The 15,144-nt window shown below is 43.6% G+C and overlaps 1 protein-coding gene across 1 annotated transcript; it reads right to left on the reverse strand.

The window, feature by feature from the left end:
* Positions 1-1,195: 1,195 nt before the first annotated feature.
* On the reverse strand, positions 1,196-15,121 carry TMEM169 (transmembrane protein 169). The gene is made up of 3 exons (XM_053402656.1): positions 15,014-15,121; positions 8,485-8,922; positions 1,196-4,894 (listed from the first exon to the last, which is right to left on the reverse strand). The coding sequence occupies exons 2-3, from the start codon at positions 8,786-8,788 to the stop codon at positions 4,272-4,274; spliced, it is 927 nt and encodes a 308-aa protein (XP_053258631.1). The 5' UTR covers positions 8,789-8,922; positions 15,014-15,121; the 3' UTR covers positions 1,196-4,271.
* Positions 15,122-15,144: the final 23 nt, after the last annotated feature.

Here is a 15,144-nt window from a genome sequence, read left to right on the forward strand (position 1 = left end):
ATCTCTGGGTTATTTGTGGGGCATAGGAATTCGTTCATTTTCCCCCCCTTCAAAATATAGTCCGGCCCCCCATAAGGTCTGAGGGACAGTGGACCGACCCCAGCTGAAAAAGTTTGCTGACCTCTGAACTGACTCCTCATCCATGTGAAATTATGTCCGTTTTTGTAATGGGACTTCCCTCCACGCTCTCATGGAAGCAGATCTGCTCAAATGCACCAGCCACACTGCACACCGCAGCTATATGGCACCCTCCCCCAAACAGCCGGTGTCAACATTAGTGTGGTATCGAGCAAACCTGAATTATGACTTAAGTTTACTGATTACAGAAGTGACTATGGATGCCACTAGATTCTCATTCACACACAGAAATTTGTATGTACCTGGCAGGCATCACCGACACATGCTTCCTGATTGGGCCCAGTATCTCGGGGTGGCTAATCTAACCTGTGGTCTTCCAGATGTTCTTGGACTCCAACTCCCATCAGCCCTAGTCAGCATTCCCAGTGGTGAGGGATGTTGAGAGTTGTAGTCAACCAACGCCTGGAGGTCCGTAGGTGCTTTTCCTTAATTGATATGATGGTCAGGCCATGAAGAACCAAGAAACTGCTTGGGGATGGAGCTATGCTTGAGCCTTGAGAGACAGAGAACATTTTATTTCCTGATTTACTGTAAGGCACCAGTACGCAAACTAGAAGGCTCCCAGGTCTCACTTAAATAATATGTGCAATTAAGAATGAGGGAGGGGGAGAGGTCACAAGGGCAGATATTTGCTTAGCATTTTCCTAACTTTTTTTTTGGGGGGGGGAATCCCATGGTTTAACAAAGGCTTTTTATCACAAACTTTGAAAGAGCTTTTTATTTTAATCTTATGAAAGACAAATTTGTCTTCCTATACAAATTGGCTGAAACCCTGTTAAAATCATCTGATGAACTGTACTAGGACAGTAACAATGATAAATCTTCTGTGTCTGGTTTCTCGTATTTCCTGATGTTCCAAAACACATGTAAGAAATGCCACCAACTTCAGCAGAACATTAATCTGTAATAAAAATGGATTAGGTTTGAAAGAAAGGAGATCAAGAAGGTCTATGTCTCACTGCAGAACGGCTTATGGGAAGGTTGGCGAGAGGGGGAGTGAAAGCATCTCAAGAAAGAAGGTAGAAGAAAAAGGTAAAAAAAAATGATAACTACAACGTCAACATCCATAGCACTTTAATATAAGTCAAGGAAGGAAAGGGGAAAGGGTACACATTTGAGGCCAAAGATCAAGGCGGGACAGAAATATATAAATAAATATTAGGGGGAAAGTATTTAAATCCCCCAATACAAACATGGGAGTAACTAGACACATTCAGCTAGGAAGCCTCTTTGGGGAAGTCCAGCAAGTTAACAGTGGGTGCCTACAGATGTATCATTAAAGCAGGAGCCACCACAGAATTTACCCTGACTTCAGCCACACTGTAAATCAGAGGTGGGCAGCCTTCGACCTTGCATGATCTACTTTCGTTTTTACTAGAACCTCAAGATGCACCAACCAGAGCCAAAAGTGAGAGTGAACATGCAAGGAGAATTAAGTCTACTTCTCAGCACATACCCAATCAAGACATTGCGATTAATGTAATAGAACTGAGCTCACAAGCCTTTCACACTAAATCCAGTCCTGGTTTTCCAAAGGTATCCCTTTCTGCAGCCTAATTTACCAGGGTGGGTGGTACAGGGAACTATTGCAACTTATCTAGAGCTCCACCAGTAGATCCTGAGATACATTCTTCCCACTTCTAATATAAAATGATGGGTGCACATATCAATGACTAAAACACAGATTTAGTCATCAGTCTTGCACCTCCTCCTGCCATGTCTTGGGCAGGTTGTTGACCTGTTAAAGAATTATTTATTAAAACTTAATATACATTTGTGATTTTAAGTGTTCCTGGTCACCTTTTTTTTAAAAAAAAGGTCTTTTTGAAGTTGCAAAACTGCTCTGGACAGGGGAGGAATGGATTGATAATGTCACTGGTATCAGCCAGTCAGTGCTGTGCGCAGACACCTTATGATACAAAATTGCAGAATTGTCGCCCCCCCCCCCCCCGCCCCAGGTTGATCAGGAAAGAAAATAAGTTTATTTGAACAGAATGTGACAAACATACTTTCCAAAAGGCACCACTCCTCAAATAGTGTTATATCTGAACACACCCAATGGCAGACAATCAGCATACATTGTGAGTGGAGGAAGGAAATTACATTGTGCTTTTCAACTATAGCATGGCTTTTAATAAAGTTAGTAAGCTTTACAGACACTTTGCAGCATTAGGCGACTAAAGCTTGTGATAAGAGAAGACACTACAGCTCAGAAAGGCATACCAAAGGCAAATACAAATAGCACCAGCACTTGGGCTCAACCTTGCTTATCCCACAGGGGTCAACAGATCAGGCCTCCCCAAACTGGTGGTCTCCAAATGCTCTGGACTCCAGCAACCATATCGGTTGAGGCTGATGAAAGGGAAGAGCCCAGCAACATCTGGATGGCACCTGGGTTGGGGAAAACTGCAGTAGACTAAGGAGCAAGAAAGCCCAAGAATGCATAGTAGAAAACAGAACATTTATGTAGGTGCTGTGTAATTACCAGCCCCAAATACCACAGTATCTGCCCTACACAAACAGTAAGAAAGAGCACTCTATTGTAGCATTTATGATATCAATTCCCTCTCCCCCATTATATAATCTGTGCAATCAATAAGGCTTGTGCTAATCAGTTACACAAACATACAACTTGATTTACACGTGCATCTTTTTTGTACAGGTTCCCCACCCCCACCCCATTCCATTATATTATATTAAGGAAAACTTCTAATTCAGCTTGGCTAAACTAGACACTAGAGTTAACACCTTTTAACAAACATTACATAGATTTAAAATTTGTGGTGACTAAATGGGGGGGGGGGGACAAGCCACTGAAAAACTCTTTGGGGGTCAGGTAAAATAAGGAAGGGACTGACAGGGCTTGGAGGGTTCAGGTTCCTCGCTTCTTTCCCTAGAGACAGTTCTTGGGACTCTAGTTTTTAAGACAGTGTCCTACAGAATCACAGGCTATGGGTAGTTGTCCCTGGGCCCTGTCTTAATGCAACATACTTGGTGCATTTCAGATTGCAGTCATTATCCATAGCACCTGTTAGCTCCTGCTTTTCAACACAAGGAAGGCAGGCATCAAGTGGAAGATTGCATCTGTGTCTTCACACTGGAAGATCCAGTTTGCAAAATAAAAATGTTTGGGGGCAAATTTTATTATTTCCCCGCCTCTCCCAACCAAGCAACACCCCCTGCCAAACAGCAGACTTTTTGTCACTAAACTGTGCGCTTTAATAAAACACAACAGAGAGCACTGATCAGATCAGCAATATTAGTAGCCAGTCATGAATGGTCATCTTATAAAGAATGGGAGATTCTTCACCCAGAACATTGGCACTTCATATTCGCTTGAGAATCTAAATGCCAGTGTGTACAATCAGTGGACTTGAGTGGCAAAGCTGTACCTGGGCTGAACCATATCAGGCAGTGGATAGGGAATGAGGGTTGGATGTTATCGCACAAAAAAAACAAATTCCTACACACACAGGAGAGACATGTCAGAAGAGTTTACTCTTCTCAATTATGTGCTGCTTTTGAATGTACAGGAAGACATTTAATGTATTCAAACAGGCGACCCTTCATCTGTAGCCTGGAGTGGTGTAAACTGGGTCTGGGTGGGTCAGACATAATAGGAAATCAAAAACACAGCTAGGCTGGAACTTTCCTTGAACACTTTAGCTTTTCACAAGAAGAAGATTTTTGATGGGGGCAGGGTGGGGAATGTATTAAAACTTGTAATCACCCCTTGGTTTTGAAGTGGTACCATTTAGGAAGGACTGTCCCCCTTTTCTCCCCATGCCCCACTCCAAATGTTTGAATTGGCTTTTTTCCCTAAGACTCGACTGTACAGTGGTACCTCAGGTTACATACGCTCCAGGTTACAGACACTTCAGGTTACGGACTCCGCTAACCCAGAAATAGTACCTCGGGCTAAGAACATTGCTTCAGGATGAGAACAGAAATTGTGCTCCGGCGGCAGCAGCGGGAGGCCCCATTAGCTAAAGTGATGCTTCAGGTTAAGAAGAGTTTCAGGTTAAGGAACGAATTAAGTACTTAACCTGAGGTACCACTGTACGTGCATGCCTCCCGAAGTACATCTGCAATGCAAGTGAACATGAAAAGTTAGAGACACTTAAAGCAAAGGCTCAGACAGCTGAAATCTCTTCACCTTGGGCTGAGCCTTTGGCTGACAAGCTCCCGGAGACATTGTCAGAATCTAGTAGCTCAACAATGCTGTACGGGGAACAGTCTTCCAGGCCCATCTTGCTACACAGCCAGCCACAGAATCCTTTCTCCATATCCCTCACGGCATGCCACCAATCCCCAAAGGCCCACGAGATCTGTGTCACTGCTGTGTAGAGGCCCAAAGAGAAGGACACCACCATGATGATGATGGGGTAGAAGATAATTAGGAAAGGGCAGAAGGTGATCTTGTGCCAGAAGGTCCTCTCTTCGTTGTAGACCAGGAAGACATTGTACCAAGCAATGGTGCCATAGTAAAAGGACACCACAAAGGACATGATGAAGATGACGGGGAGACAGGTGAGGCTCCAGAGAAGGACATGGGGGCCTTTAGAAAGCCCAACCTCACAAGCTTTTTTCCCTTCAGGGATGTCCGTTTTGGGAGGCTCTTTCGACCTGGCCAGTTCTTGCAGCTCCTTGTCAGTGAGTGTAACATGAATATCCACCATCTGGCCTTTCTTCTTTCCTCTTGTGATGGTGCCAGTTAAAGTAACGTATCTGCTATCTAATGGCATGGCCCAAGAACCTAGGAAGAAAGAGAAACTAAATCAGTTCAAGACAGAAAACTAAAGCAGAACTTAATGGCATTTTCAGCAGTGTTGTAAGAGTATTTTGGAAAACTGCAAAGAATTAAAACTGTCTGAGGCATTTCGGTTTGGTTTTACCAAAGCTTCTGATTTTACAAACACAACCCTAAAAGATGCAATGTTGTTAGCTCTGCACACAGCATATAAACGGTACATAGGTTAATCTTTTAGGGTTGTGCAGGTTCAAGGAATCCTATCTCGGCACAGGAGAAAACTAGGTAATTTGCTCCAGCTATTTCACACTTATTCGGCAAGATGCTCATTTCAGGAGCTCTCTCAACAACACATTTCAAGCAACTGAACCATATAGCATGCCTTAAAGCAAAATAAAACAATGTGGGGGCAGTTGACAAATTGCTAACCAATTCTTTCTCTGCAACAAATAGTGACACAGTATAAAAAGCTGCCTTCAGCTTCTTAGGAAGGATGGGATAAACATTGAAATGACACAACAGCTCAGTGATAGGAGCACCTGCCTAGCAGGTAGAAAGCCCCAGGTACAATCCCCAACATCTTCAGGTAGGTCTGGGAGAGACCCCCTGACTGGAACTCTGGAGAGCCTCTGCTAGGCAGTACTGAGTTAGATATAGACCAATGGTCCAACTCCATATAAGGCAGCTTCCTATGTTCCTGTGCAGAATTCCTAACCGACCTGGGAAAACCAGTCGTGTCCTGCAATGCCCTTATGTCTTTAATGAGCCAGTGTGGAGTAGTGATTAGAGGTCAAACAAGGACTTGGGAGACCAGGGTTCAAATCTCCACTCAGCCATGAAGCTCAATGGGTGACCTCGGGCTAGTCACCACCCCTTAGCCTAACCTACCTAACAGGGATGTTCTGAGGATTAAATGAGGAAAGGGAGAAACAAAATACATCACCTTGTGAGGAAATCAGAAGCTACGCTTCCATTTAAAATTAACTACTACATCCTAATACTAAACTGTGGCTTACTCAACTATGGTTTCTTGAAATAGCCCAGCTTCTTAAATTATGATTTTAAGTTGGCTTGTTTCAACAAACCATAGTAGAGATTAACCATGGTTTTGTTAAGTTTGGATGGCACAGCAAGGTTTCTCGTGGTTACCATTCGCTCACGTGCTGGTGAAATAGCAGATGGAAAAAACATGCTAGTTAAAGATCAGAAAGCAGAAGTAAGAATAAAATGACAGTTTTCATAATGGAGGGATGTAGACAGTGGGGAACCAGTACAATTTAGCATTTATAAATTATCAGGTGTGAGGGGAGAACCAAGTTTGTGAATGACACCAACATATTCAAGATGATGAAATTTAAAGCAGATGGGGGAAAGGTCCAAGTTGATCTCTCAAAACCATGTGAATGGGCAAGAAAATCAGATTTTTAAAAAGTTATGCAAACAGACCAATAAAATAAAGTTTTTAAACTGTTTATGTCTATCCAGAAAACTATGCATTAGGCTTGTTGTGAACAGTTTGCTGAAAACTGTCAACTCAGTATGCCGTGGCAGTGAAAACGGCAGAATTATTAGGAAAGGGATTTAAAACATTAAGTAGCACAATGTCTTACATCAGGGATGAGGAACCCATGATCCTCTAGATATTGTTGGACTACAACTCCCATCAGCCTCAGCCAGTATGGCTAATTGTCTGGCACAAACAGAGTTGTAGTCCAACAACTGAAGAACCACAGCTTCCCCATTCCTGCGCTATATACTGTATATGGAATACTAGTACTAGTCGGGTTCCCTAATATCACAGAGGATTTCTATTAATGGTAAAAATATAGGTAATGGTACAGAAAAGCACCATCAAAGCAATTGGGGCTCCTTTGTGAGGAGAACCAGTGTTTGATTATTATTATTTTGTTTAGAAGAAAGATTACTAATGGGAGACATTTAAGGTTTATAAACAGTCCTCAAGGAGTGGGACAGTAAATTCTGAGTCATTTTGCTCCAGGGAGGTCTGTGAATTCTCAGTCACTTTGCTAATTTAGTTATTTGTAATCCAATTAACATAATATGCTCCAGCTATCTGCTCTTTATGCTTATTTTGTATTTTTGCTCTGAATGTTTATACCTGATGAAGAATGTGTAGTTCAAAAGCACACAGTCATGAATTTAAATATATGATATTTACTCACAGGTAAGGCCCCCTGTGTTCCATAGGATTATCTCCCATGCTAGTGTGCATAAGGCTGAATGTTAGTCCAAAAGTAATAATTAATAAATCACACCCACACACAATAATGTGACATTGAGTGTGTCATTAACAAAGGTTTTAGGTGCACGCAACGCTACGTATGATCAGGCTGAAAATTTCCTGATTTTATTTCCCCCATATTTCTCATCAAATAATGATGCACCTCTACATTGTCACAACTAAGAATTACGTTTTTCCAGACACCAAAAGCAAGAAAAACCTCTGGATTTATTGCACAAATGTTGGAGACACCAAAGGCCAAGAAATAACTCATCATTTGAGAACTGCTTCTGTTAGGGCAAGAATAAATGGAGAAAGTTTAGTGAATGTGTTGGATTAATGATTGTTTGGCTATTTCACCTAAATGGCGGAAGACAAAGACCAGGGATAGAATCTGTGGTGGTGAGAATGGTGTGGATGTATCTCCTTAAAAAGATGGGAAGCAGAGTTAATGGACAGCTTGAAAAGCTGGGACTAGAGTGTAGTGTAGGTGTAGCAGTTGAGAATGTTGGACTAGGACCAGGGAGACTGGGGTTCAAAGCCTCATGCAACCATCAAGTTCACTGGGCCAGTCACTGTCTTTCAGCCTACCCCACAGGGCTGTTATGAAGATTAAAAAGGGAAGGGAGGAGCTCCTTGGAAGAAAAGTAAGAAAGAAATGTAATATTTTATTTTTTTATAGCTCAATGGCTATTTTGAATATGCTTGAAAGCCAAGACTCTATTTATTTATTTTTGAGACTTTGTTTTAATTCCTCCAGGAACCCTGAAAGCTCAACAGACCTGTGAGTGGGAACCTGCTTCTCTGAGAATACCATACACTGGGACAAACACAGGAGGGTGAGGTTGGGGATCTTAGAAACTAACCTAATGACCTTTGATCTAATGGGTTCAGCTCAACAGTTAACATCACCCACTTATAACTTCAAGATGAAAACTCAGCAATATACAGTGAAGACTTGCGCAACTAGGATTTTCGAGATTAACAAGGCAAGTCCAGCGGTAGCGACTATGCATTGCCAGAACTCTGCTCTCTACATGACCAACTGCTCTCAAGGTTGGCCACCTGGGTCATATGCTTCAGTATGAATGGACAGGGATCATGTTTAGACCTTGCTATTGAATAAAGAACCGACTGCAAGATATAGCTGTGTTTGGACTTTGACTACCCTCTGTAAGCTATTAAAAGGGTAGCTGATCACCCACTAAAACTCAGCAGCTAATGGGTTGAAGGCACAAACTGTGTGTAACACTTCCCATTGTGAAAGAAGCCACAGAAGCCCCTTTCCTCGCACTCTGATAAGGCAGCAAAGCATGCCTGATGAATCACAGACCACTTGGTTTTGGGCATTTACCATCGGCAGAGTGTCCCAAGAACTTGGAACCTTCCTCTGAGCTTCTCTCGCCCCCATCCTCCTCCACCTGTTCTTCATCCACCTTGTTCTCGTTCCCCGATCGGTAGACGATGATCGATTCTGGGCGGGACTCCTTCTTCCTCTTCTTCCGTCTCTCGGTGGTGGCTTCTCCATCGAAGGTCACTGCAGTAGCTACAGCCCTGCGCAAGGAGTTGCAGTGAGGGCTCTGTGCCCCACCCTTACCCTCCCTTAAGGCAGGCTCCTCCACCACCCCACTGCTACTCTGGAGGCTCTCGCTGGGCATCTTGGCGAGGGAAACAAAAGAAGTCAGCTTCTTCAGTACCTATGAGCTGTCAACACTGATATGTAGGAGTCGGTGCTCCACCTAACAGCAGCAACCATTTCACGGCACAGAACGAACACATTCCACGCCTAACCCTAAAAATGGGAGAAAAGGGAAGTAGCAATCAGTGTACATGTAAATCCAATCCATTTATTAAAAGAGGAGTGAGGAGGCTGTGGTCATGCAGATGTTGATGGCTTATAACTCCCACTATCTCAAATGGATGCGGCTGATGGGAGCTGAAGTTCAGCAACATCTGGGGTACCACAGATTCTGCATCCCTGTATCAATCTGGAAGCAGCATCTTAACTCTCAGAAGAAATTCTGAAACATTCCTGTTTATTTTATATGCACCCCTTTATGAAGATATGAATCAGTGTCATACAAATGAATGAGAATTAAAGCACAGCAACAGATGGGAAGGAAAGAAGAAGAATGAGAATATTGATAGTATTGATAAAGACTGCAGAGCCAGCAGTTGGTTAGCAGGGAGTAGCTGACTTGTTACTAACAGCCCAGAGCAGGCATGTCCAAAGTCCGTTTCGGGGGCCTAATCCCAATTTTGGTGTAAACTTCAATCCTAAAAAAAGCTCAACAACTTCAGTAGGCTCTCATACATGTTCACTTCATCAAATCTGGCCCTCTTTCAAAAAAGTTTGGGCACTCCTGGCCTAGAGGGTGTTTGCTGGGAAAACACAAAGAACTTTTAGAGGTAGTGAAATCAACTGTTATTGTGCATAATTTTGCTGCTGTGCCTTCAGGGATTCCTGCTGAAGCTGTTGAGCTTTTGGAAGTTTTTGCCATTTGATAACAGGGCTTTTTATTGTACAAAGTAAAGGGAGATGTGGATAGCTTTAGTCAACACCGAAGGCTATACAGTATTGCAATGTTCTTAGGCTGGCAGGGCAGAAGGTAATGAGCATTTCTTATTTACAAGAAAGACAAATTATAATCATGTTTGAACAAACACAGTGAACACGTTACAGTGGATATGCTGTTGCTGCCCATAATATCATTAGGGCACTTTTCATTTAGAAAGTAGCAATTAAGTTATGCTGCAGATGAATGATCATGACTTAAACCAAGATCTCAATTTACCACCAATTAAGGTTCAGCAACTGGGGAAATATCCTCAGAAATAGATACACTACCCAAAGAGACATTATAATTGTTATTAATTTTCATTTATGAATTTCTTCTCATGAAGCATCACAAAACAATTTCACAATACAATAAAGACACATATTGCATGCATAAATCACAGAATCGCACTGTTGGAAGGGATCCCAAGGGTCATCTAGTCCAACCCCCTGCAATGCAGGAATCTCAGCTAAAGCATCCATGGCAGAGGGCCATCCAACCTCTACTTAAAAACCTCCAAGAAAGCAGATACTATTGCATATTCATAAACACATTTTCAAATCCAATACACGTACCAACCGAGATAAAAATATTGAAAGCTTGTTGAAAGAGGAAAACTCTTTAACAGGCTCTTTAAAAAGATGTCTGGTGTGGATTGGGAGTGAGTAGTAGGGTAGGTGCCATCACGTTAAAGCTGAGGTTGTGTTGAATGGATGTCCCTGATAAGACAATATCTTCAGGGTACTCTTAGTGAATGCAGTGAATATACAGTATTTAGGTATCCTGGTCTCAAGCAGATTAGGGCTTTCCACACAAGTAGAATCATAGAATCATAGAATCATAGAGTTGGAAGAGACCACAAGGGCCATCGAGTCCAACCCCCTGCCAAGCAGGAAACACCATCAGAGCACTCCTGACATATGGTTGTCAAGCCTCTGCTTAAAGACCTCCAAAGAAGGAGACTCCACCACACTCCTTGGCAGCAAATTCCACTGTCGAACAGCTCTTACTGTCAGGAAGTTCTTCCTAATGTACCAGCACCTTCATCTTAGCCTAGTGGCTAATTGCTTGCCAGTGTAATTCTTTCCACACCAGCATAATACAATGGTGAAATTCTATCCCAGTGATATTAGTCTCATCATATTTATATCTCCCCAAACTAGCAGGCTACCAATAATGGCTCAAATGCCAAGGAAGGTCTTGAGGATGACTCAAAACTGTATTGTGGACAAATTTATGGATCACCACAGGAAGGTGTTTACTAAATTCAGGCAAAGGACTCAAAATCAGTGATAACTCTCAACTTCCAAATAATAGAGCCAGTTTCTTAAGAGTCAGAACTTGAGCTGGGCCAAATCACTGTGTCTTAAAGTCTCATCTATCCCAGAGGGTTGTTGTGAAGCTGAAACACCACTCGAGAGTTGTGTTGAGTTACAAATTGTCTGTTGCTGGGCGAAATCAAGAAGAATATATAAATATTAATTTAAATATATAAATATATATCAAGAAGAATATATGCCAGTGTGGTGTAATGGTTAGAGTGTTGGACTAGGACCTGGGAGAGCAGGGTTTGAATCTCCACTCAGCAATGAAGCTCACTGGGTGACCTTGGGCTAGTCACCATCCCTTAGCCTAATCTACCTCACAGGGTTGTTCTGAAGATGAAATGGAGAAAAGAACCATGTACACAACTTTGAGATCCTTAGAAGATAAAGGTGGTATATAAATAAATAAATAAATACAAGTAATAAAACATTGATGGATAACAGTTTGTTGCATTCATATTCTCTTTTAAGAAGGCCTGAATTTGTAGGAACTTATAAAGGTTGCAGACTTATTTGCAGTTCAGTCTTATGCAGTTAGGTTGTGGCCCATCCCATTACACAAATTTAGGTACAGTCATACCTTGTGTTGCGTTGGGTTCATGTTGCGTCTTTTCAGCTTGCAAACCTGGCAAACCCGGAAGTGTATACTTCCGGGATTCGCCCCGCGCATATGCGCAGAAGCACTCTATCTCACTCCATGTTTGCGCAGAAGTGCTGCTCTAGTTGTGGACTTTTAGGGGTGCAAATGGCACCCCAGAGCAGATCGTGTCCGCAACTAGAGGTACCACTTTCTCTGTCAGCAATTATCAGTATTCCCAACCCACAACCACTTGAAAATTGCTGCATTTTTTGGAACCACTGATCTAAATACTGTATTCTGAATATTGAAAGAAATAAAGTACAGTGGTACCTCAGGTTACAGACGCTTCAGGTTACAGATTCCATTAACCCAGAAATAGTACCTCCGGTTAAGAACTTTGCTTCAGGATGAGAACAGAAATTGTGCAGTGTTGGCGTGAGGCCCCATTAGCTAAAGTGGTACCTCGGGTTAAGAACAGTTTCAGGTTAAGAACGGACCTCCAGAACGAATTACGTTCTTAACCCAAGGTACCACTGTAAACAAAAACATCCATAGCATTAAAAATCAGCAGGAGCATTTTAATGCTATGGATGTGTCTATAAGTGTTGAACAAAGTTCTCTGATTTGTCATCTTGAGGATTCATCATTCATCCTGCTGCTGCCCACATATCAACTCTCCACTCTTTTCAAGTGCCTTGTCAGTCTTGCTTTATTCCTCCGAGGAAGGAAAAATCTCCACACCCTCATCATTTCTGGTCAGTCTCGCCCACCTTCTAGGCAGACAGCCAGGTTCCAAGAATGATGGAGCACCTGCTGCACCCACCCTTTTTCACATGCGCACCCACCTTTCTTCACACACATGTAGCTATGTTGCTCCTCAGGGCTGCCACCACAAATCACTTAAATGGAGCTCACAGAGCACACTTTGGGGACCCAAACCTGACACAGAGTCCACAAAATGGAGGTGCAGACAAATCTTTCTGAGGAGCTTACAGTACAAGATGCTTATATGGGACTGACTCTCAAGGAAGTGTGCATAGAACTGTAGACTTAATAAATTATATGAGTTCTAATAACTTTAAATCAATTAAATCTTAATAAGTATGTAGACAAAACACACACCCACACCCCAAAACCATTTTTTTTAATAGAAGAAACTTGTGCACACATATGGTACTGAGTCTAAGCTTTTTCCCAAGGCTTTTTCGGTGACAAATCTCACTGGGATGGAGTATTGGCCCTTGTTTTATTTTGCTACCCAGGGCAGCTATTTTGTGCTGATACCCATGACACTTTTATCAATATATGAGTACTGGCACTTCATTTTATTTTATTTTATTTTGTCAAAAGAGCACTGCTTATGTCCATTGCCCTACTCTGGATTTACACCTGGAGCAGCACTGGGCTCAAAGGATCATGGGCTCTTCTTTCAGATCTCCCTTATCTTCCAGGACTGGCTCAAAAACATACCTTGGCAGTGGTGGAGGAAGGGGCTGTGATAGGGGTGGTCTGCCCCAGGTCTCACCACTGAGGGGGGTGACAAAATGCTGGGCGGCACTCACCGCAGGGCCTGCAGCGCGCCCATGCCACACATCTCTCTTGGCAGAGACGCAGTGGTTTGGGCGTGCACAGGCTCTGTGCTGCCCAAATGGTCTGTCCACTGCCTCCCCCTCAGCTGTAGGGTGGCTGGGTGGGAGGAGGCAGGCAGACTCCTTGGAGGCCCCGCAGAGCGTTCTGCCCTGGCTGGCCCCGCCCCCACAGGCAGCTGGCCCCGCCCCTGGGCGCTGCCCCAGGTGCCTGATCAGCTTGCCCCACCGCTGTATCTTGGTGGAGGAAGTGAAAGGTTGCTCATGGTTTGACAACAAGAAGAATTCCTAGGGCAGTGGTGTGAATGTCAGCTTCTTCCAACTCTGCAATTCTATGATTCTATGTTTGTATCCAGTAACTGAGAAGGATATTATTGCTGCTTCTTACAGTGGTGCTCTGGCTACTTAAAATATCTCTACGTCAAATCTGCCTAAGTACCACTAGCTGATGCATTAAGGTAAAGGGACCCCTGACCATTAGGTCCAGTAGTGGCTGACTCTGGGGTTGCGGCGCTCATCTCACTTTATTGGCTGAGGGAGCCGGCATGACTAAGCCACTTCTGGCGAACCAGAGCAGCGCACGGAAATGCCGTTTACCTTCCTACCTATTTATCTCCTTACACTTTGACGTGCTTTCGAACTGCTAGGTGGGCAGGAGCTGGGACTGAGCAACGGGCGCTCACCCCATCACGGGGATTCGAAGCGCCAACCTTCTGATCGGCAAGTCCTAGGCTCTGTGGTTTAACCCACAGCGCCACCCGCATCCCCAGTTGATGCATTAGCCGTATCTATATTCTCAATAGCTGGTGGTTAACATACTGAATACCACTGCCCAGATTCTATATAGCTTTTAAAGGCATTTTCCAGAAACACGCTGTTTCAGAACAAAGGGTTATTTCAAACCACAAACTTCAGGCTAGTGGGGTCTACTTAATTTTTACCAGAAATCTGAGATTCACCAACGAATGTCAGGTGCAAAAGTCATGCACTTAAATAATTATAAGGCCAGGAATTGAGAGTTTTCTCAGAGCCAGTCTGGAATGAACTCAGTATCCTTCTACACAAAAATCCACATGGAACAGACTTTTGAAAACTATCATCCAAGTTACAGAAGAACTGCTGGTAGAAAAACAGATTTGGGCAAGATGTCAGAAGCACCACAGTTAAAAGCTTCAAGTCCAGAAGGGCACCATAATTTGCTGCCAATTTCCTCTTACAAAGTGATCTAACAAAAGTAAATCCCATTTAATTGACACCAATTGGCTTGGGAAGGAACTTCACAGGCCAGGTGCAGGAGGGAGGGCATTCATAGCTCAGATTTCATTAATAATAATAACTCAAATGCACAAACTCTTTTGACGTGTATGCCAGATTCTGCCACAAGCAAGCTTGCTTGCAAGGGGTGTGTACGTGTGGCTCTCTGTCCTCTTCTTTATAATGTAACAAATGATTTAGTTGCCCCTATCCAGTATATATTGAGGAATCCGCTCTCCGGGAACTCACTTCCTATATGCCAGGTATGCCCTCAGATGGGATTTCTGCAACAACCCCACGTAATCCAAGGATCCCTCTGCAGTTCTGGAATAGTGAGCTCTCTTTAAAAATAGAACATCGGTCAGGAGCATCGTGGAAAAGGAATTTCACCAGAATGAGATCTTTCGACAAGCAGGGAGCCGGCACTCCTCGCGTGACAGTGCGCACCACAGCCGCCCCATTTACCGAAGTGCTTGGGAGGGTGGGGGCAGGCGCGACATCTGGCTTGCGCTTTAAGTGGAAAGGGATGAGGATGCACGATCGCTTAGGGCCGACCGGTCAATCAAACCCTCGCGCTTACCTGCTCCTGCGAGATCAACGAGGCCTGCAAGAGGGGTGGGAAACTGTCTCTGCCGGGCTCCCCACCTTGGGATGATAGCATGGAAGGGGCCCCATGGAGCCTCTGGTCCTTCGCCTTCCCCACTGGCAACT

Source organism: Podarcis raffonei, chromosome 1 (genome assembly GCF_027172205.1).
Source record: "Podarcis raffonei isolate rPodRaf1 chromosome 1, rPodRaf1.pri, whole genome shotgun sequence".
Lineage (NCBI taxonomy): Eukaryota > Metazoa > Chordata > Lepidosauria > Squamata > Lacertidae > Podarcis > Podarcis raffonei.

Excerpts from the sequence above, each read along its gene's own strand:
- TMEM169 (XM_053402656.1), bottom strand. The coding sequence starts at position 8,788 with ATGCCCAGCGAGAGCCTCCAGAGTAGCAGTGGGGTGGTGGAGGAGCCT. Across the intron at positions 4,895-8,484 it reads CTTGGGACACTCTGCCGATG|GTTCTTGGGCCATGCCATTA; the intron begins GTAAATGCCCAA and ends CTTTCTTCCTAG.